The 22,475-nt window shown below is 37.9% G+C and overlaps 1 protein-coding gene across 1 annotated transcript; it reads right to left on the reverse strand.

Annotated features, from left to right (window-relative positions):
* Positions 1 to 15,837: 15,837 nt before the first annotated feature.
* LOC102030292 (olfactory receptor 145) lies at positions 15,838 to 17,261 on the reverse strand. The gene is made up of 2 exons (XM_005378653.1): positions 17,231 to 17,261; positions 15,838 to 16,790 (listed from the first exon to the last, which is right to left on the reverse strand). The coding sequence occupies exon 2, from the start codon at positions 16,771 to 16,773 to the stop codon at positions 15,838 to 15,840; it is 936 nt and encodes a 311-aa protein (XP_005378710.1). The 5' UTR covers positions 16,774 to 16,790; positions 17,231 to 17,261.
* Positions 17,262 to 22,475: the final 5,214 nt, after the last annotated feature.

Genomic DNA, 22,475 nt, shown 5'->3' on the forward strand with positions numbered 1-22,475 from the left:
CTTCTGGAAAGTTGTCTAGGGGAAGGAAAGCAAAACACAAAAATGATGACAGACATACACATGAACAGTGAAAGAGGCTCTAGAGAATAAGTCAGAGAGTGGATGCCCTCTCTTCATTCCTTGCTTCATTGATGTTGCCCCCCATTCTAACCTATCGACAGTGATGCTGTGACAATACCTCAGCTCCCCTGGACTAATATGAATCCAAGCTGGTCTCTTAGTGTGGGCATCAAGGATTCTCTCCCCACTTGAGAGATGAGGGGTCAGCATACCTCAGTTGGCTGCAGGACTCGCAGAGAGACACAAGTTCTTGTGTCTCCTATAGTGCCCTTCCATTCCTTGCCTTCCCCTCCCTACACTTTATAGAGTTCCCCCCTCTGGAGAAAACTAAGTCAAAAGTTCAGAGTGTCCCCCACTGGCTCTGCACATTCTGCTTTCTCCCCTAAGCCGCTTTGTTTCACTTCACTTCAGGATCAGTGAAGCCAGGGAAGGAATCAATACTTCCATGTGCCCTGGGATGTGGGTTTAGAAGAGGAGCATCAGGAAAGATGGGATTCATACCTTTACCTTCTAGCTCCCTGGTTCTTCTCAGTGCTGGGCTCTGGAGCACAAAACAATAGCCTTTTTTCTGGACACTTTTGGTGCCCTGGGTGCTGATAATCAAAGCTTTTACAGACTCAAATTCTCCAAGGTGTTTGAGGAATAGTTGAAAGTTTCTGTTTGTTGATTTTCCCAGATGATCTCCATCAACTTCAGGAGAAAAAACTAGCAAGCCTGTTGATTGGAGCTCCAGCTAATCTGTCACAGTGAACTCTAACTGGCTTAATGATTGCAGGGACCTGATTAAATAATTTCCCCTGGGAATTTTTCTGAATTTTATCTCTAGAGGGAGGACATTACACTGTCTTTGTATACAGCCTGCATTGGATGTTTATGTAGCATCTTGGGAAATGGTATTTTACTCAAACTCCCCCTTCACTGAAGGGATTTCACATCATTTTGAAAGTTTGAGGACTCATTTTCCCTCTCTCATTCACTCTTGGGGCCTAAGTTTGACATTAAGGTAGAATGGCCCCCAAATTTATTTTCCACCATTTCCAAATTTTTATAGGACACTTTGAAGGAAGTACAAAATCAAGAACAAAATTAGATCAAGGTTATAGACCATGAGATGCTCAGAACAGTGAAACACCACAACCACTACAAACCACCACCAGCTGCTCTCAGTCCTCCTAAAAGGCCACAGATAGGCCTTGACTACATGTGAGGAGATGAAAACATCACAACACTCATGCAGGGAAGCATGGGGTAACTCTGCAGACACACAGGATTCAGGTGTAACTGGAAATGTACCAAAGGATTTCATCCCGTCATTCTTCAGGTGACAGTGCTATTCTTCATATCACAAAACACATTCTAAGAAAATCTCATGAACATGGAAGCATCTGCATTTGTAAGCATCTATGGAGGCTGCCTGAATAAGCCCAGTTTGCCTGGGATGATACTGAATTACATCCATGATCCCTGTACAATTAATAATAGCATACATTTTCTCTCTCAAAAGTACCTGGATCCAAATTACAAATTATATGATGGCCCTACTGAAAAGAGTTGTTCAGGTCCTTTGGGCCCAGTGGTCTCCTAGACTCATTAACATCCATCTCCTCTCTATTAGTCTCTTTCACCTCCTTTAGCCTCAAAATCCTACAAAACTGAACTACCCTTCCTAGACAACTGATACCATCTCTTCATTAGACCTTGCCTTCAAAAATAGAATTTAAACTTCATGCTGCTTGTTTTAGACATATCCACAGAAGCTAAAGTAAGGAAACACAAACTCTAGCTACCTGCTTAAAAGAGGTGAAAAACAGGAAAAATGAGGGAAGAGGAATTACAATAGTACCAGGCATAAATTTAGTACAGTACATCATTATATGTTGGTTCACAAAACTTGCTGGCACTGTTTAACAAACTTGCATATATTGTGTATATTTTGAACTAGCATTTCATTGCTAGGTATATACAATACTCAATAAAGATAAGTGCATAGATTGATAATAAATAACAGCATATTAATAGAATAAACTTCCGTTTAGCTTTGAAAGTTCATTTCACTGATGATGATATCAGTCTGTTATGGAGTGGAAGAAACCAAGTCCAAGTGTGCATGTCTTAAGATCCCAAGTATATAAGGTTTAAAAGCTGGAAAACTAATCTGTGGTGTTAGAAGTCAGACAGCAATTCCTCTCTGCTGCGCTGCAAAAATCTAGTGATTGGAAGGAGCATGAAAGGTGCTTTGAGGCTGCTAGTTCTGATTCCGATAGGATAATATTCTGATTCAGTTACACAGATATATCTAGTTAGCAAAAGATTCATCAAGCTATGTATCTTTATGTTATACTTAAACAAAAATTGTATTTAAAGCATAAGTGGAGAGCAAAAAAATCATTCTACCAAATTAGTTTAAGACTAAAATTACTAAACATCTTTGAGCCATGATTCCCTCATTTAGAAAGTGAGTGTTTACTGACCTGACACCTCACTATAGCAGAACATGCAAGAAAAATAACACTTTTTATTTCTCATCCCTTTTGTGTCTCTTAAAACAAAAACTTGTTATATTTTTTCTTATATAAAGAGAGAAAAGAGAATTAATGCATACAAAGAAACTACAGAGTCCCTGGCATTATGCTGAATGTTTTCTAATATGATATTGTGTTTATGACAACCATAGAATGTGTATGCTTGTGGCAGATTGTATTTTACAAAGATGGTCATACCAACACACACTCACTCAGTAACGCAGAGTTTGCATCCCACATACTCATGGTGCACAAAGATTGACAATGTTCCAGCAAGAGAGGGAGTCTTTGCTTCCTAACTTGGACTCTAGGGAGAGTCTTGGGGCTTCTGTAACCAATAGACTGGTGGAAGTGATGTTATGGATATCAAAGTTGAGGTCATAAAAGATACAGCTTTCATCTAGCACTCTCTCCCTCTCTTCTGTATCTCTCCCTCCTCATCCCCCTTTCTCTGTTCTCTCTTCCTCTCTTCTTCTTTCTCCATGTTTATTTCTCCTTTGTCATCATTAGCCTTCAGGACAGTCAAGCTTGGAACGCTCTGGCCTTATCTTACAATGCAACAAGGCAACAAGTGTGTGATCATTGTCTTAGTGCTGAGGGAAAGCAGAAACCTAAGGCCTGCACGACCGTGGGTGCATATCAGAGAAAATATTCAAAGGAATGTCCAGGAGAATCACCAGTACAGTTCTGGATTATTCCATCACATTCTCCTCCACTACACAGAAAGTCTCCTTTCAGTTCTGTACTTGAGATATGTTTTTTGAGGTTAATTTTATGAAGAAAATAGGTATTTCTTTTTAATACATAATTTCTTACCCATCTCATTTTCTTATTTTGAATGACAGTTTACCAGATGTGTTTCAATAGCCAGCAAAACTAGAGAAGGTATTATCTCTTTTTACTAGTGTGGAAATCAATTTATCCATCAAGAAATATTTATTGAAGCCATGTATTTCCAGCACTATGCACTTTATATTCAGAAAGATTCTCCTCAATAAATGAACTCTGGATCAAATATAAAATTTGCCTGTTTTTCATGTGTGAGTTGGCCAAAACTTAAGTGTAAATCTATGACAGCAAAAGACAAAAGATAAGAAAGTGTGACTGTACAGGGCAAACACTCCATGAGGAATATAACTTTAGGAAATCAGTGGATTCTTGGGGACTCATTAACCTAGGTTTCATCATTACTATTCAGGACATATGAAATAAAGTCTGGGACTCAAGCACGTGGGCAGATTGTAATCATGAACTCACAATAATGAATCTCCACAAGGAAATATCCTGTGTCTAAATTAAAGGAAGGGAAACACCCTACAGAGGGAAAGAGCCAAGGCAACTGTCTAGCTAGGACTACATTCTAGAAAGTAAATAGAAGGGGAGTTGGGGACAGAATATCTCCTAGGAATTTCTAACCACATTTGTCCATGAGACAAAAGATCCATGTTTCTTATATAATAACAAAACATATTTTACGGATAATACAACTTAAATCCTTATTTCAAAGAATATTTCTATATAAATATGTAAGCCTATGATGAAAATCACTAAACATAAAATAAACTATCATATATACGGATCAGCATGATTGACAAAACACAAACCACTTACCTAGCCCTACTTAAGACTTGGCAGGGAGAGAATACAAAATAAATATACTTTATATATTTAATGAAATAAAATACTCTGCATCATTTCCGATGCTTTTTAATTATTTTTTTAACTTGGTTTTCTTGTTTGTTTGTTTGTTTGGTACTGGGATTTTTTTTTTTTACTTGTTACTGTCTTTGATTGTTTGATCAATCTTACATTCTTATGTCTAATGGACTGAGCAACTTAGTTGAAAATAACTAACTGTGTGTAGTATAGCAACCACTGTAAATTTCTATCATTTTTGTCTGAGATCATGTATCTTTTTTGTTGTTTTTGTGTTATTTTGACTTTGTCTTCATTGTTGTTTTGTCAGCTTTTAATTTTTAAAATTAAAGAAATCTAACAAAAAAGGAAATAAAAGAAAAAATACAAAATACAATGAAAGAAAACACTAAAACTGGAAGCTTTAAGATCAAAATCTTAATCACATTGAACTTTTTGAATTAAAAGTAGATAAATGAAATTAGGAACTTTATGAATACATTAAGCAGCCTGTTGAATAAGAGGAGAGAAAATAAGTAAACTTAGGGTTAGATATGAAGAAACTACTCAAACAACACCAATGGAGAACAGAGAAAACTATGAATTAGAAATATATCATAAGCCTTGCACAAATATGAAAGTCCAACAGATAAGCCAGCCTTCTGTGTTTGTGGGTTCCACATCATCCAATTAAATCAACCAGGATAAAAAATATTTGAAAAAGCAGTTGCATCTGTATGAGCATATATAAACATTTTTTCATCATCCACTAATCCATTCCATACAACAATTATTTACAAAACATTGACAAAGTATTGAGTATTATATGTAATCTAGAGATAATCTAAGTATATGGGAGGATGTGCACAAGTAACAGGTGAATACTATGCCATTTTGTGTCAGAGATTTGGGCTTTGGCTGATTTTGTTATCTGTTCTAGCACCAATCCCCAAAGGATTCTAAGGGCCAACTGCACATACAGAGCTCTTAACACAATTCAAATCCATTGCTGTGCCCAAAATATAAGACAATAACCAAACTAGGCACAGTTCCTTTGATTCAAACATATAATTGAAGAAGCCTAGAATAAACATATTTACACACTACTGTTGTAAATACAGTGATACCCATGGAGAGGGTTTAGGATAAGCCATTTAAGAGAAGGCCCTACTGAGTCTCAGAGGACCCAGAAGGCCTCCCTAAGGAAGTGAAATGCAGTTTCAAAACAGAAAAGCAACTAGAGATAAAAATCGTTTTTGTGTGAGACTGTCCCACAGTGGAATTCCTTCCTATTTGAGAGATCTGCCCTTGTGGGAGACTGAGTGGCCACTCCCAGAGAGTATCTGACCTGAGCTCAGCCAGGAGCTATTCCCAAGCAGAACTCAGTACCAGCAAGAAACACAAACAGGAACCATTTATGTTTCATCTTGGCAGAGAGTAAAAAAAAAAAAAAAATCTAACCACAAAGAACAAATGTTGGACACTGGTCGTGCCAGCAGGAACAACCAACAGAGCCTCACTGGACAGTTTGTGGTATAACTTGGCTGTGATTCTAGCACTTCGCTTTCTCATCCTGTGTGACTTCAAAAGCTGGTTCTCCATCCTATTATAAGATTCTGTGATCTCCCTCATTTCTTGTGAGTTAGCTCCCTTTTTGCAAAGTTAAGTAGAATCCATTTCTTCTATTCACACTTACAATCTCTGGCTGGTACAAGAGGAACTCAGATTAAGAAGGCCAGGATAGGGAGTGAAGAAAGGAAGAGCATCTCAGGCTACAGGGCCACTTGTCCGTGTCCCTGTGATGAAGGCAGACACATGACCACAACCACCTTCACAAAATAATGTAATAAAATTCATTTCAAGTTATTCTCTATTTTGAGTGATTTTGTCTTCCCAGAGACATGCCATTTGAATGTGGTTTGGGGGATAAAATGGAAAAACTATCCCTAATTTCAAAGGATGCTACTCTTTGTACCCTTGCAACAAAGTTTCCAAAAACTTCAAATCTTCAGTTCTTTTTTGGTAAATAAAATTATGCTACTTGATGAAATGAATATAAGTATCTTTGTTGGCTAAAAAGAAATTCATCCAGTGAATTATCTGGCCAGTTTTTAAAAGAAATATCCAAAATAAGAAATATCAGTGTTATAAAAATAAAATAAAGATAACTGTTTAATATGCAAGATGGATAATGGCTTAATCATTATTTTAATAATTTAATAGTGTATGCTTCATTACTCAATACTGTAACAATGTTCTATTTTTGCATTGCTATATATCCATTTTACTGGCTTTGAGATCAATAATAAGAATGGTGTTTCCACATTATTTTGAACAGGTTTTCTTATAAAAGCTTGAAAAATAATTTTACTTTTAAAAAAAATAATTGTAGGCTGCTATCAAAATGTATCTTTGGTTTCATATGTTATTTTATGCTAAATTTTTTTTATTCGGAGCAGTCTCCAATTATTACTTTGTTACTATGGAAATGTACAATCTGTTTCATTATATATTTTAGAAATGTATTGCTATTAGTCTTGAATAACAAGTGAGAGATTAACAACAGAAAAAATCAGGAGGCAATTCTGAGTGCAGGAAACCACAGAGGAAAATGCAAAAGATCATAATGAAGGGGAAAACCCTATGAAATTTGGGAAATGACAAGTGACACTGAATATAAGTCATTATGTACATGGTAGAGAGAGATGGTCTAAACTGTCTCCCAAAAGTCTCATGTGTTTAGGAGGTAGGATTTTTATTTAGATGGTGATTGGGTCGAGAGGGTACTATACTCATCAGTAGATTCATTGATGAGATCATAACTGAATGTGCTATTAGGAGGTAGGACCTGGGTAAAGGTGGGTAGCTGAAAGTACGACCTGGAAGGTGGATCCATATCCCTGACTCCTGTTTTCTCTCTGCTTCAGCAGAGAGAAGCAGAGAACAATTTTCTGAGTCGAGCAGTTTTCCTCCATTATGTTCATTAACCATGCCCTTTTTACCTTGGAGCCAGCTGACTCTGGAGTAAATATTCTGAAACTGTGAGCCAACATAAGCCTTTCCTCTAAATGGAAGATGTTGGACATTTTGTTCCAATAACAAAATAGTGAATAATATAGAAAATTGGTACCAGACAAATGGGTCATTTCTGTGATTATATCTAACCATGTGGTTCAGAAGCCTTTGGAGATGGTTGAAAGGAGGAGTTTAGAAAGGTTTGGAAATGGAAGCTGGAGAAGCCCTAGAATGCTGCAAGCGGAGCTTGATGGGTGGTTCTGATCACCACTCAGATAGAAATGAGGACAGTAAAGGCCAAGCTCATGAGGTTTCTGATGGGAATAAAGATTATATTAGAAAAGGGACTAAAGGCCATGTTTGTTACATTTTGGGGAAAGAAAAACTGGTCTACATTTTTCCCACGTTCTAAGACTTTGTATGATGCTAATTTAAAGGTAGTGGACTAATGAATCTGGTGGAGAAAATTTCAAGGCAGCCCGGTGTTCAGGCTGTGGCAAGGATACTGGTGGCTGCTTTTTGGCAGATATTCAACGAGAAGCAGGAGTAAAAAGCAGAGATGAATGATTTGAAAAATTTGCAGCTAAGCCAGAAAAAAGCATGTGTAAAGTTGGATCAAAGGATAGTGTGGTTACTGAAAACAGCCATTGAAAATAATCTAAGTGTTTTGCATTAGAACACTAAGAATGAAGCCTTGAGAGTGTCTCCTAAATTGATCAGAACCCAATTATTATTTATTCAAGGGCCTAAGAGGATAAAATTTTTGAAAGATTTTACATTGAGAACCCAGGACACTCTTCTCACTCAAGGGTGCCTAGGAAGGTGTTTCCCTAAATTCACTAGTCTAGGCACACAAAGCCTATTGTACCCATTGTCCAAGGGCCTGGGTAATGCTATTGCTTGAGCCAGAAGCTAATCTGAATGTGTTCTATGTGGTGCCGCTTTGAAAGCATGTGGAGTGCAAAAGTTATGAAGATATAGAGGCTTTTACCAAGATTTCACAAGAAAACCTTAGAAGCTAGCCAAAAATATATGACAGGATCACAACCCCTGCTAGAAGCCTTTGTTAGGCCAAGGCTTGAAGCTTTGAGAGTAAATCTAAAGCTGCAATGGAGATCATAGGAAGTTAGAGATAACAGGAACATGGAATGTCTGCTAAGGAAAGTTCCAGGCAATAAGCAAAGGCAGCTCAAGAGAGGACAGACAAATTGCAACAGGCAAGGCCTTAAGGGTAGAACCACCCAAGCTTTTTGGAGCTCACATCTCGTCACAACCTTCTCTGTGTACTGGACATGGTACTACAAGATTTAATGTTTGCCCTGTTGGATTTTGGTCTTCCTTTGATCTGATTCTTTTCTCTGCTCCTATTCCTCCCTTTTGGAATAGAAAGGTTTACCCTGTGCCATTATACTTTGGAAGTATTTAACTATCTTTTTTATTTTTACAAGGGCTCATGGCTAATAAATTACCTTGATTCTCAGATGATGCTTTGGATTTTTAAGCAATGCTGGAATTATTGAGACTTTGGGAAAGGATTTAGTGCATTGTCAGTTGAATACAAGATAGTTATATCAAGTGAAGCATCATAATGACATTATTGTTACATTTGTTTGGAGATTTAGTATGATTTAAGGAAGTGTGATTAGATTTCAAATTGATAAGGGATGGACTTGTACGAGTTAATCTTGATTTCCAAGTTGGCTGGACTGAGACTAAAGAAGAGCTTAGATTTTGAGGGCAGCTGAAAGGGTTATGAGGAGACGGGGGTTCACTGGAGGAAGTGACTCATGAGGACATGACATGGGGGTAGGGGAGTATATCTGGCTCTGGCTGCTTCCTCTCTACTTTTTGGATCAATGCCAGGAATTGAGCTGTTTTTTTTCCATTGTACACCTCTGCTATCATGTTCCTGCCTTAGAGTCAGGCAACCATGAACTAAAACTTCTAAAACCGTGAGCCAAAATACAGCATTTTCTCCTCTAAATTGTGTATGTAGGCATTTTGTTCCAGCAACGGACAGCAGATTAATACAATATGTCATCATGGTGTATGCTACTCACATGCTTACAAAATGGCAATAAAATTTTAAAATAATACTTAATATTATTACATCTTTGGATAAATACATGTAATTTTTCCAAACTGGTCTAAGCTAGTCTAATTAGTACACATATGTAAATACAGAAAACTATGCTGAAAGAGCACACACCAAAATGCCAAGAGTTAAGCAGTCTTTAGGGGTGAGATCATGGAGTTTAAAAAAAAGGATTTGCTTATTTTACGTGTTCCATGTCCCACATATTCTTACCACACATAAGTATTACTTTTGCAAATTTGAGAAAAATGATTTTTTAAATTAAAAATAAAACACTGCATAATTGTAGTATTTTAAGGTCTCACTATGGATTTGTTTAACTTGCATTTAGCACCTTCTGTATCTTTCAGGCATTAAACTCCCTTCATGTGTTAGCTCACCTAGCTAAAACTGAGAATATAACCTTAAATAAACATTTTCTAAATGTATTACTGAACAACCCATTTAACAATAGTTCGTTGGATTTCACGTAGGTTTATATTACTGACCCTATTGGCTCAATACATTTAAAAAGGTGAAAAATCTTTAATGGTTTTCCCTTGACATTTGTTTTTGATAAATTATTCCCAAATGAAAGTAAATGTAGGAACTTATTCAGCTGAAGACAGCAAGAATTTGGACCATGTACAAGGTGAATATATGCATCACATGTGCTATTTCTTACACACCCAGATTGAGCCTTCTGGAATGAGCTAGTGCTAAGGGTGTGGGTTTAGAGTTATACAATCTAAATTAAATCTTTCACTCTACCACTCATTATTTTTGCAAACTTATGCAAGTTCCTTAGCTTCTTTAAGACTCAGTTTACCCATCTATAAAACAGGGACAATTATCTCCTACAGCTGTAGAAAGGATTCAATGGGAATGTACATGTAAACTTCATAGGACAGAGTAATGCCTCAGTACTATTGCTAAGGTTTGAAGGACAGATTGCCTTAAATGTGAAACTCTTATTCACATGTCCACTGTCACTTTCAAATCATATTAGTCTGAAAAGTGAAAAAAAAAAAAAAGGAGAAGGAGATGGATCAGAGAAAAATACAGCATGAATAAAGGAAGCATATGGATTAAGGAATCATCTTTTTAAGGTCATATATTTTAAGCAAATGCCTCAAGCATTCATTTCTTTTTTTGCTTTTCCTATTTTTTATTAATTAAGTTTATTGGTACATTTTAGGTATACATAATGATCACATTCATCACAGAAAACTGATTCATTGATTCATTTAATTCCCATTGCCTTACCAGCCCTTTAACCCTTCTTGCTTCCTTATTTACAAAAGCTTTGTTTAGCATTCATTTCTGAATACCATTTACAACCAAATGGAAAATTCTAGGGCTTTTATTTTTCTCTCTTCCCTGCCTTATTTTTTCCCTTTCGTGAAATCCTATGAAGAAACTCGAGAAAACTAACATGTGAGCTGGTAGCAAGTGAGGAGAGGGCACCACAGATGACACTTGGGAGTCCTCGCCTTTGGGCCACAAGTGATTGGCCCATTCTTAGAAATTATATTCTTTGCAGAAAGGTATACTAAGAGGAACAAATATTGAAATACATATCATGCAAACATGAATGCTTTCCCATTAAATGCTGGATTGCAGAATCACAGCAAATGCAGCTCATCCCCTATAGCTCTCATATCTTAATTTTAAATACCATTTCTAAACAGAATTAGTGCTGGGCAAGGAAAGTACAGGATGAGCCTGAAAAGTATCATTCTGCCAGAAAGTGATGATATGCTCAGAATCTCATGGAGATATATTTAAAGGACATAGAAACCAGTATAAAATGACTTTCATTATTCAAATCAGGGGCAAATTGAACATCAAAGGAAATGCTTACATGAATGAACCATAACCCATTAGATAAAATCAAAACACAAGTCAAATGATATTAATTAATTAATTAATGAGTGGGTGAATGAAAAAGGCCCTTCCTGACAGAGATCCAACTAAAAAGGATTGCTAGAATTAGAAAATTTTCATTTTTCACCTGAAAAAATGTGTGTCAGAGTAATAATTTATTTAGGCAAAAATCACTACTAGATGCTAAAACTTGTATGTGAAAGTTCAAAAAGAAGCAAGATATTTTGCACACTCTGAAAATATCACCCCATAATTGACTTTCAATTACAAAAGAGAAAGTAGTAATTATGCCCCCAAAGTTACCAAGAAACTTGCATAGTTACAAAAAGCCTGTATTATCATATGTCCCAGTAGCGATTCTGAGAGAATATAGAACATATTTGTGAGAGAAGGAAAGTAGAATTTTTTTGAGAAAAGAGTACTGTGCCCAGAAAGTCAGTGAAAAGTTCAGGTTATTGTGTTAGTGACTTTTTCCTTGGTATATTTATCTTTTAAAAACAAATATTCATAAAGTACTCTGATAAAAACAGACTCCCCCCCCAAATGAGTGATTCATGTTTTCATTGTATGACTTTTTTCTTCACTGTGTTATGTCTCGGATAATATTTAAAAGGGATAGTGAAAGTGAATTCCCAATTGTTCTTGTTTTATAAAATTTCCCTCAAACCTCTATGTTCAACTGACTAGCTATACAGAGTTCAACTATTTTACATAATGCTACAACATTTTAGCAAAATGAGTGGAAAGCTGAGGGTCAAGTATCTGTTTCAACCACTAGATGGCAAGAGCCCACAGTTAATTACAGGTAAATTGGAAGAATATAATCAACCTATCTAGCTGATCGGAATACTGGGTGCAAACATATGTCCACTGATGTACCACTGGAAGAGAAGAACGTTCTGCAAGCACAATGAGAAAAGCAAAGCCCTTTACTAAGTCAGCTTTTAAAACAGAAACATTCCATCCTTGCAGGCATTAAATACTTGTTAAGTCTCCACCTTACAACCACCAGGTACTGTGCTAGGGACAGAAGAAATATTAAAATAGAGAGTAGGGACTCTACTTGCACAAAACTTAACAGTTTAATTTGTGTTGGGAAGGAATATAAAAAAATAAATATCAGTGCCCTACCTTGTGACCCTTGCTTCACCGGTTAAATGTCAAGTGTTATGAAAATGCAAAGAGCATTGAAATTAAAGAGGGAAGAGGGAGAAGGATGGTCTACAAAGATACATCATAACAGAAGACCACACAGGCAAAGGCTTCAGAATATGGTGTTTCTCAGATTAAATGGACTACCAAAAATAAAGTCAAGCCAACAAAAAGCCATGTAAGAATTATAGGCTGTATATAAGAAAGAAAAGCAAGGAAGAAAACAATTTCCTTTACTACTGTACATTAGATCATTTCCATTTTTTTAATTTTTATTTTTAATGAGTACATGTTTGTGGTACAAAATGATTACATTCCTTTTAGGCATTGGTACATATATATAAAAACATCTCAATTCTTTTTTCATCTTCTTTCTCCCTCCTCTCTCCCCCTTCCTCCACCTCTCCCCCCCTCCCTCTCTCCCTCCCTCCCCCTACCCTCCTTTCCATTTTTAACAAATTATAATTATTGCTTATTTAAAACATTCAGTAAATTTTTGAATTTTTCCCCATACTTAGGATATATTTCTCTCCAGAGAATTACCAAGCTACACAATATTTTTAATTTTATTATAATTGTTAACTACACAGGATGTATTTATATGGTAGAATTTTAGGTAATCATGAAAATTGTGTAAAGCAAGAGACAAGAAAATAGATTCTTTCACGTGGTACACATGTGCGTGGCCTGCGCTGACTCCCCTGTCTTCACAGCGTTCCCCTTCTCTCATTGTTAGTAACGAAGACCTTTTATATGCATCTTTTCTGCTTTTTCCTCATTTATTCCTTCAAGTAACAACCCCCAATAGTTCTGCCTTTTAATTTCATCTTCATCACTAGATGCATTTCAAATGAATTTTGCGTGAGTTTTTAAAACAAGAAAAAGCTCGACTTCGTAAGCACATAGGTACACACTCACACACACACACACACACACACACACACACATTTGTACATGCAATGACTATGAGAACACAGCTAACAAACAGCAGTACTGACAATGGAAAAGAGCACAAGCCTAGAAAACTGACTTAGAAACATCCTTTCCCCGGTTAACTTTCATAATTCCAAATACCAGAAACATCCTCGTAGTCTTTTGGGACCACTACAACAAAAATCACACTGGATGGCTTATAAAGAACAGAAAACTACATTTCTCATGGTTATGGATGTTGGAAAATCAAAAATCAACGTATCCGTACATACGGTGTCCTACTTCTGAGAGTTCACCTTTTGCTTCACAGACAGTACCTTCTCATTTGGCCCTTTTGTGGTAGAAGGAAGAAGGAATCTCTCTTAGGCGTCTCTCATGATTCCACCAATTCCATTTAGGAGAGCTGTGCCCTGATGACTTAGTCATATCTCAAAGGCTCCATTTCCTAATACTATTACTGCAATATATGAACTTTGAGAGAACAGAATTATTCAGCATAAGACATGTACTATTTGATTAATATAAAATCAGTACATACTGTAAATAGAATGTAGAAGTAACCGGGTGGAACAGCTTTTTCACATAAGCATAGACGCAGAAAGATAAAGCAAGGGTCCCAAAGCCATACTGTAAATTAGCAGAGGTGTTGATATTACAAAAGGGTCTAGCAGGAATGAAAAACATTTTAGTAAATGTTTGACACTTAATTCTCTAATAACCCTGGAAAAATTTAAAGATGAATAAACAATCAAGTAACTTGCTTAAAGTTACACAACTTTTGAGTAGAAGCTGGGATTCACACTTGACTCAACCGTCCATCTCCCTAGTCTCTGGTCTCCTATCTCCTCTTCATTGGAAATATATTAGAGGCCTATTAAAATATACATCCTTATGTCACTCTGAACTTCTTACTGCTGTGCTCACTTGGATTCTACACTGTTCATTTACCCATTCTCATTATTTTGAATTCGCCCTTACTGATCTGCACCATACCAGAAAGCAAAACTGTACATCCATCCAAACTTCATTTTTTCCCAAATAGAATTTTTCCAAAGATAACCTTCTATGTAAGAGTATTTCATAGCAGTTCACTATCATTACTTCACAAAAAATATTTGCCACTTATAATTTTCTTTTAAACCCAGAAGTACTTCCATCTCTCTTGACACAGTACCAATTATCTCATAGATTTATGAACTTGAGCTCCATCAACCTATCTCCCCTTCATTGGGAGTGTATTAGAGACCCATTAAAATACACGTCATCTAGTCAAAGTAACCAAAAAATATAATGAGGGAACTATTTTCACAAGGTTACACAAAATGATGGTTGAGAGACACCACAAGGGAGTAGTCAGGTATGCTGGGCTATCAATAGCAGGGAGACACTTTGACATCTTACCATGAAGAAGTCAGGCAGTGAGCAGTTACTGTAACCTAGAAAGAAATGAGGAATACAGTGACTGCCACTATGGATAGCTAGCAGGAAGTCTGGGAAACAAATATCATCATATCATTCTCCTCCTGTTCTCTCATTTCTTCTGTTGAAGATGCCATTGCCCTAACCCAAAAAGAAAATCAGTTCCTATTAGGGAAATTTCTTCCAAAACCCAGACATGGAGTAGGTACTATGAGACAGAAAGCTGGTCTGAGAAGGAATTAAAAATATCCCAGGTAGTCTTTGTTTCATGCAGCTCCACAAACATTCAGTGTGAATTTCCTCTGCTTATGGACTGCTATCTTGGATTGACCTGATTACTGACTAGTAACACAGAATTCTGCGGTTCTCAAGAATTCTCCAGATTGTGAATTGATCATCTTGAGATGCAACCTCATTCTGCCTGTAAGAGCCTAATTTGAAAACAAGAAAACAAATGTGTGCAAAATAATTTCCAAATTCTGTCCTTTGGAGCCTTGACATTTTCTGTAAATTCTTGCAGCCAGAAATGTTGCCAAATCCCTGAAAGTTCAAATCTTGAGCTCCACACCACTGCCTCAGGTACTATGAGGCTCCGAGCTGTCTGGGTCCTAACACACTTCTCCTACACTTTGCAAAATGCCTTAAAGAATTTCTCTGGTCACTTAGCCAAGACCATCTCAACAAAATCCTATACCTCCTACCTTCTTGCAAAAATGTGCTATTTAAAATTAGTCCTTGAAAAGTTACATAAAATTTCTATAGACAGACCAGATTTTAACATCCTAGTCCAATTCACATTGGAAATGAAGCATTTTAGGGTCGGGGAGAGGAAGAAAGTGAGCCATGGCAGAAAGTAACCAGTATTAGAAAATAAAGTCTGTGTTCTAGTCATTGCTCTGCTAAGATGCTGACCTGAAGAAAGAGATGCAGCCTACATCTATCTCAGAGACACAGATTTAGATAAATTTCACAGTCCGATAAATGTGACTGCTTTGTAGCTTTAGGAATCTTAAGTTAAAGAACCCTTAAAAATAAGGAAGATGAAGCCATCTGAAAAAGACTTAAAATTTATTACATGTAGCTCATGGAGTCTGAATCATCAAGGCAAGTGAAAAATATTTCTCTCCCAAGCTTCACCCCTTAGGAAAAAAATTTTTTGCTGAAGGTTTTCCTCAGAGCAATTTTGACATCTTTATTCCTCAGGCTATAGATTAAGGGGTTAAGCATGGGCACCACAATGGTGTAGAACAAGGAGGACACCTTCCCCTGGTTCATAGGTAAAAGAGAAGACGGTTTGAGATACATGAATGCCCCTGACCCAAAAAAAAGAGAAACAGCAATTATGTGGGAACTGCAGGTGCTGAAAGCTTTGGACCTGCCCTGAGTGGAGCGAATGTGGAGGATGCTGGAGAGGATTAAGGCATACGAAACAAAAATGGTGACTGTGGGCACACCAATATCCATACCCACAACGATAAAGACTACCAGCTCATTCACATAGGTGCTGGTGCAAGAGCGCTCAAGAAGGGGAAGGATGTCACACATGTAGTGGTTGACAAGGCTGTCTGCGCAGAAAGTCAGTCTCACCATACATGCTGTGTGGGCCATGGCCCCAGCAAAGCCCATCCCATAGACACCCAACAGGAGGAGTGAACACACCTGCGGAGACATGGCGACTGTGTACACCAGTGGGTTACAGATGGCAACGTAGCGATCATAAGCCATCGCAGACAGGATGAAGGACTCCGAAATGACAAAGAACAGAAAGAAAAAGAGCTGGGTCATGCACCCAGGGTAGGAGATGATGTTTTTCTTTGAGATAAAGCTCATCAGCATTTTGGGGGTGATAACAGTGGAATAGCAGAAATCTATGAGGGATAAGTTGAAGAGAAAGAAGTACATCGGGGTGTGCAGGTGAGAATTCAGCCCAATCATTGTTATCAGACCCAGGTTCCCCATCACAGTGACCACGTAGGAACCTAGAAACAGGAAGAAGAGAGGCATCTGGAGTTCTGGCCGGTCCGTTAAGCCTGCAAGGATGAACTCTGTCACAGAGGAGGAGTTCTCAGCTCCCATTGTCAATGAAAGGCATTCTGCAGGGACAAAGAAAAGGTGCATTGAGAGAGAGAGATAGAGACAGCCCTTGGTGCCTCCACAGTCACCTCCCCCATTCTTGAGAACTGGATCCCCCAGGTTTTGAACCTCAGCAAAGGGGTCTTTCCTGATGCCTGGGCATCTGGTCTCATGTTCCCCACTATTTCTGCACTCTGGAAGATTCACTTGCCTCCATTTACAGACAAGGCCTACTGGGAAAGAAGACCTCAAGTAGCCATTAAAGAGACTGTAATCTTTAATTTTGTCCCTTTGTTGTGTTCTTCTAACTATACTCTTGACACAAGTTTAGTAAAAGGGGCCAATTTCTGGGAAGAGTTCTCGGTGGCTGCAGCCAACCTAACTGTACCTGCAGCATCCACATCATGGTCATCCTGGACAGAGCAGAAGGGTGAGGTGGCTTCTCGCAGAGCTCGCATACCTGAGATGAGGACCTGAGAGGGGTTCAAGCCGTTCACCCAGATGCAGCTACTACTCCTCTTCACAGCAGAGCTTCTGTGATGCACCTGTTAATCCACTCTTATCCTTAGCTGTTCAGAAAGATGCATGGCTGCAGTGCCTCTGCAGATGAAGGATTATACACACACCCCTCCACTCTCTCTCCTGACTGGAGATTACAGCCTCGTAGGTGCCTCCAGAGGTTTCCTGAGCTAGAGAACAGGATGTGTGGCTTAAGCTTTGCCCTGAAGGCTCTGCTCTAACTTGCAAAGAGACAGTAATTTTATTCTGGGTTTGGAGACCTGGGAATTTAGATACAGAAAGCCAGAAACTCATCAGGGAGCATAGCCCTAGGTATTAACTTTGTTGTTGTTGTTGTTGTTGTTGTTTTCTGGTCCCGGGAATTGAACTCACAACCTTGCATTTGCCAGGCAGGCGCTGTGCCTCTGAGCTAAATTCCCAGCCCCTAAGTATTAACTTTTAAAAGATGAAATTTTAACCTATGCCCTTGTTAATATTTGAATAAGCTTTTAGAAATATAAAAACATTGTTCAATTAATATACACTTGTAATATGCAAAATATTGTGAAAAAATAATTTACCGTTTATTTAGCACATAATGCATACCAAACTCTGTTTCTGGCCTATGAATGTATAGTGATTTCAGGGTGCCAGGTTAAAATACCATTTTTAATGCATTGCTTCATGTTAATCCTCCCTCTAATCCTATAAGCAGGGTTTTAAAATCCCCATTTTAGATATAAAGTGACCCCTTATATTCTAAATTACTAAGGCCATGTGAGATCTCTGTGCATCTTAGTCACTTTGGTTTTCTTACCAGTTGCTTTTAATATCTCCCTATGGGAGATAATGAGGTCTATAGAATCCTTACCTTAGAGATTCTGACAGTGTCTTGAAAATATGTGATAACGCACCTGAGAAAACACATTAAAGATGTTGTGAGACCCAAAAAGATGTTGTTTTTACCCATGTTGTAAAAAATAAAATGCTATGCCTATACAAAAAAGGTCATTTAACACACAGCTTAAATCTCAGTTCATCACAGGAACTGCACAATACAGATTCCAGAGGGAAAACCAATTTTTCTGTTGGAATTTGAGCTTCACATTAAAACAATTCCTGTCAGTCAAAGAATTATTTTCCAAAATTAACAAATTTTTGGAATTCTCCCTGATGGCCCCTGTCCTTCATCTTTGCTTCTTTCAGCCTCTGAAGGTCCCCATACTGAGCTTGAATTTGTTGCATCTTGATTCTCCTTCACACCACTGAATATTTATTTTTCTCTTTTTGTTGCTTTACTGTTTCCCTAACTCCACCTCCATCATAATAAAATTTATCTCTCCGGTGCCCCAGGCTCTCAAAGCCTTGCTTGAGCACAGTGACTATAATTCTCATTGCTGAAACATCATAGATTTGAGGAAGCATTAGGAAATTATCAAATTCTGGCTGTACAATTAAATTAGATAATTATATACTTATTAAAAGTACATATCCTGCTGCCCCACTGCACACTTAATAAAGCAGAGCCTCTAATGATGGGACTTTGTAATCTGCATTTCTCTTCTAAATCTCTTGCTAGCGATCGGAGTATGTATTAAATTCTCTGATCCAATCTTCACACCCTATATTTTCTCAGTAGGAAATTTGAGGTCACACAACTCATGGAGCTATTTGGTGAAACAGTCCAGAATAAAACATGAATGTCCAACATCTCCTGTTACACTGAGGCTCAGAGGAACTGTTCCTACCCTGTAGTTTAGATAAAAGAGAGAATCTAAATACAGGACAGAGGATAACCTTGAAGGGAAGTGCTAAAGAGAGACCCGAATGCTATGACAAGAAATATATATGCAATGTGCCTCCACTGAACATACTGAGCAGAAGGGTGAGCTGGTCAGAGATGTGCTGAAGGAAAGCCCATTAGTTAACCTAATGGGCTTTTATATGTCAGTGATTTGATGCGATGGTCCCCCAAAGGGCTATATTTCACTTATAATTCATACATGAGGTTTTAACTCAAAAGCATCAGCTCAAAACACCCATAATAAGATGAGGGACATGGGCTAGATTTTGAGAGCTAGATAAATGGAATAGAAGACTTTTCTAATCACACAACACTGCCTGTCTTGTGGCTGTAGTCTCCTTAACACTGTACTCTGAATGATCTTATCAGGCCCAGAGTTCAGGTCCCATCACCTAGCTCTTTCCATTGGACATCTTTTATGCCTCCTTTCATGTTACTCAGCCTGTCTTTTGGGCTTCTACTTTTACCGTGTCAGCAAGCCTCGTTAAGCTATAGACAGACAGCAAGAGCTCCTTAACTTCACCATTTATCATCTGCCTCCCAGGCCTAGGACACCTCTGTCACCACAACGTGGGAAGTATTTGAGAATTTCTCTGCCATTCAGATGCATGTGCAAACCCAGAAATGCGAAGGAGTGGGCACCCCAGGAGCAAGGAGGGAGACACCCCCTCTTCTGAATCTCTAGTGATCCTTACTTTGCAATATTTCAAAGGGCTTCAGAAGGACTTACCATAAATTTCCCACTAAGATAATCGGTAAGATCTTCTTGCATTTGTTGTCCTTGATTCCTTGTTTCACTCACCCTCTTCCCTAGGAATCCTTAAAAGTAAGCTCAAAAAGAAGCCCTTAAAAAAAAATCTGTGTTTAAGTCCTTGTCTCCAGGATGGATTTTTGTGGAAACCTCAGCTAAAGCAGTATTTGGAGGAGGTATGAATAAAATGTTCCTTACTCCGCCAGGGAGAAAGCAGCCACACCTAAAGCCGGTTTTGGTCAGAAAATTAAATATGAATCACTAAATTAATCCACTACTTGAAATTCCACATTACAAAGAGCTTTTGTATCTTGAGCATGCCCTGCCAAAATGTCACAGTATCAGGAATAGGATCTCAAGTCATTATTAGCTAATGGAGATCAACAAAAAAAATCTTAGTTAATCAAAAAGTCCCATGACACTTTTCCTTAGGTCTGCTGAAGCTTGACATGTTCTTATCCAGATCCTTCCTTAAATTATGAGAGATGGTAACTAGGTATATTCACATTTAAGCCCTTAAAACCAAATGTAAAAGCTGGCTTACAGCAGCTTTCAAAATACTTATTATTCTCTGACTCTCAATGTTCTCATAAACAAAAGGGGTGGGGGCAATGGTGATAATTCACAGGGTTGTTATGAAGATCAAATTAAACCATGAAAATGGAAGAACCTACCAGAGAGACTGACACGCAGGAAAGAGTCTGTAAGTTTACATAAACAAACACAAAATATATATAAGTTAGAAATGGAAGGAGAGAAGGGAAAATCTTGGTAAATCTCAATAAAGCTAGAAGAGGAGAGAGGGGCTGATGGGAGTAAGAGTAGAGTAGACAGACCTCACAACGGCTTTAAAACAATGGGGTTTTTCCCCAGCAATTTAAGTGGAAAGCTCCTCTTTTCCACACAGCTGAATCCCAGACAGCTTCAAGGTCCTTGAGTATTTCTCCGTGTCCTTGCTCCCCACGCTCCCACCACCCTAGTTCTACCACACCACAGAAACCAAAACCAGGTGAAATTTCCTTTACAGCCTCCAGTCTTCTTTTTTCTCTGCCCATTTCTAGTCTCAGTAAAAATTCCTCTCCTTCACATGTTCACAGGCGTAATGTTTGGTCTACCGTCCAGTCTCTGTCAAACCTGCTCTTGGGAAGGATTTCATGAATTCTGCGACACAATCTACTGAAGCTTATTAAGGCTCTTTTACACTGCACACATTCTTCTGGGTCTTTTTTTTTTTTTTTAAAGATAAAAGAATGAAAACATTAACAGACACACAGACATTTACAAAATAACACAAAAATAATACAAGCAACACAGAATTTCAGACAAGGTGATAGGAAATTAACAACCATTGTTATAAGGAAGACAAAATCTTTAGCCAAAAATATAGGTGTCTATAATGACATTTTTGAACAGCACTCAGTTTGTAAGAGGTGCACTTTTGTCTGGTAGGGCATCAGGAGTCATCCTACAATGGGGCTTAAAGTCAATCACAGTTCCTACATCAGTCGTGTGTGTGTGTGTGTGTGTGTGTGTGTGTGTGTGTGTTGAGTGACATTTGCCATACACAAGTCCTTGCTATTCCCCTACATGTGGGGTAGATTTCAGTCACTGCTAGGTTATGAGGGGCCTCAAGTGTAAATCTTATAAATCTCTCACTGCCTTGGTGATTATGATACATGCCAGTCCCTGCTCTCAGTCCCACTGCAATCAACGCATAACTAAAGAAAATAAATCATTATTACAAACCTGACATGAACCCCACAGGTAAGGGCTTCCTTGGGGCACAGAGAGCGAAAAAGACGGAGGCATCATTAAAAGTTGACTTTTCTCTAGGAGCTTACAGGATTCTTGTTAGAATGATAGAATAACCAAGAAAAGTGCTTCAGGATTCATGTCACTTTAGAGCCTGTTGCCATGGAAACTATCTCAAAATCTCAACTGGGGCCTCACTAAAGTCATGTTCCCTAAGGAGCAGATGAAACCCAAGCAGGAAGCAGTGTAGGAAGAACTATTCTTAACTCTGCTCCTTTTGTTGCAGAGCTGCCCTCTTTCCAAAACTTAAATTTCCCTGTGATGCTTCATTGTTTTATTTATTTCTATTTTTTTCTTCTCATTACATTCTATTTTTGTAATTGCATATGTGATATGTGTAAAAGCAATATAATGTCTCTCAGATGCATGCATTAACTCCAGACTTCTAAGGCCATGAGGTTGAGCCCAGGAGCAACAACAATCACTACATGCCACGGAAGGCCCGCACAAGTTCCATAAGTCATTGAACCTGACCGGACACAAAAGAAGTCAACTGAAAGGTCTTCTTTGCAAACGGCCATCATTTGCGCTTAAGGAAACACATGTCAGGATTTATGGTTTGTGTCTTTTTAAATCTTGATTTACTTTTATTATCTCTAACTCCTTAATACACTAGTCAATGCATCACTGATGTGTGTATATAAAATAAAATCCTGAAATTAGAACCTTGAAGGTCTCTGTTGGGATAATGGTTAACATGTATTAAATACCTACCTCTGTTTGGGAACTTTTGCACACATTACATCATTTATATAAATTAGTGATCAATATAAAATGCAAATTTGGTAGGCTTAAAACTATCAGCAAGTTTTAAAACACTAATACTAATATTACTGTCAT

The sequence above is a fragment of the Chinchilla lanigera genome, unplaced genomic scaffold (assembly GCF_000276665.1).
Source record: "Chinchilla lanigera isolate Chin_1 unplaced genomic scaffold, ChiLan1.0 scaffold00011, whole genome shotgun sequence".
Lineage (NCBI taxonomy): Eukaryota > Metazoa > Chordata > Mammalia > Rodentia > Chinchillidae > Chinchilla > Chinchilla lanigera.

Coding starts and splice junctions, on each gene's coding strand:
- LOC102030292 (XM_005378653.1), bottom strand. CDS start 16,773: ATGGGAGCTGAGAACTCCTCCTCTGTGACAGAGTTCATCCTTGCAGGC.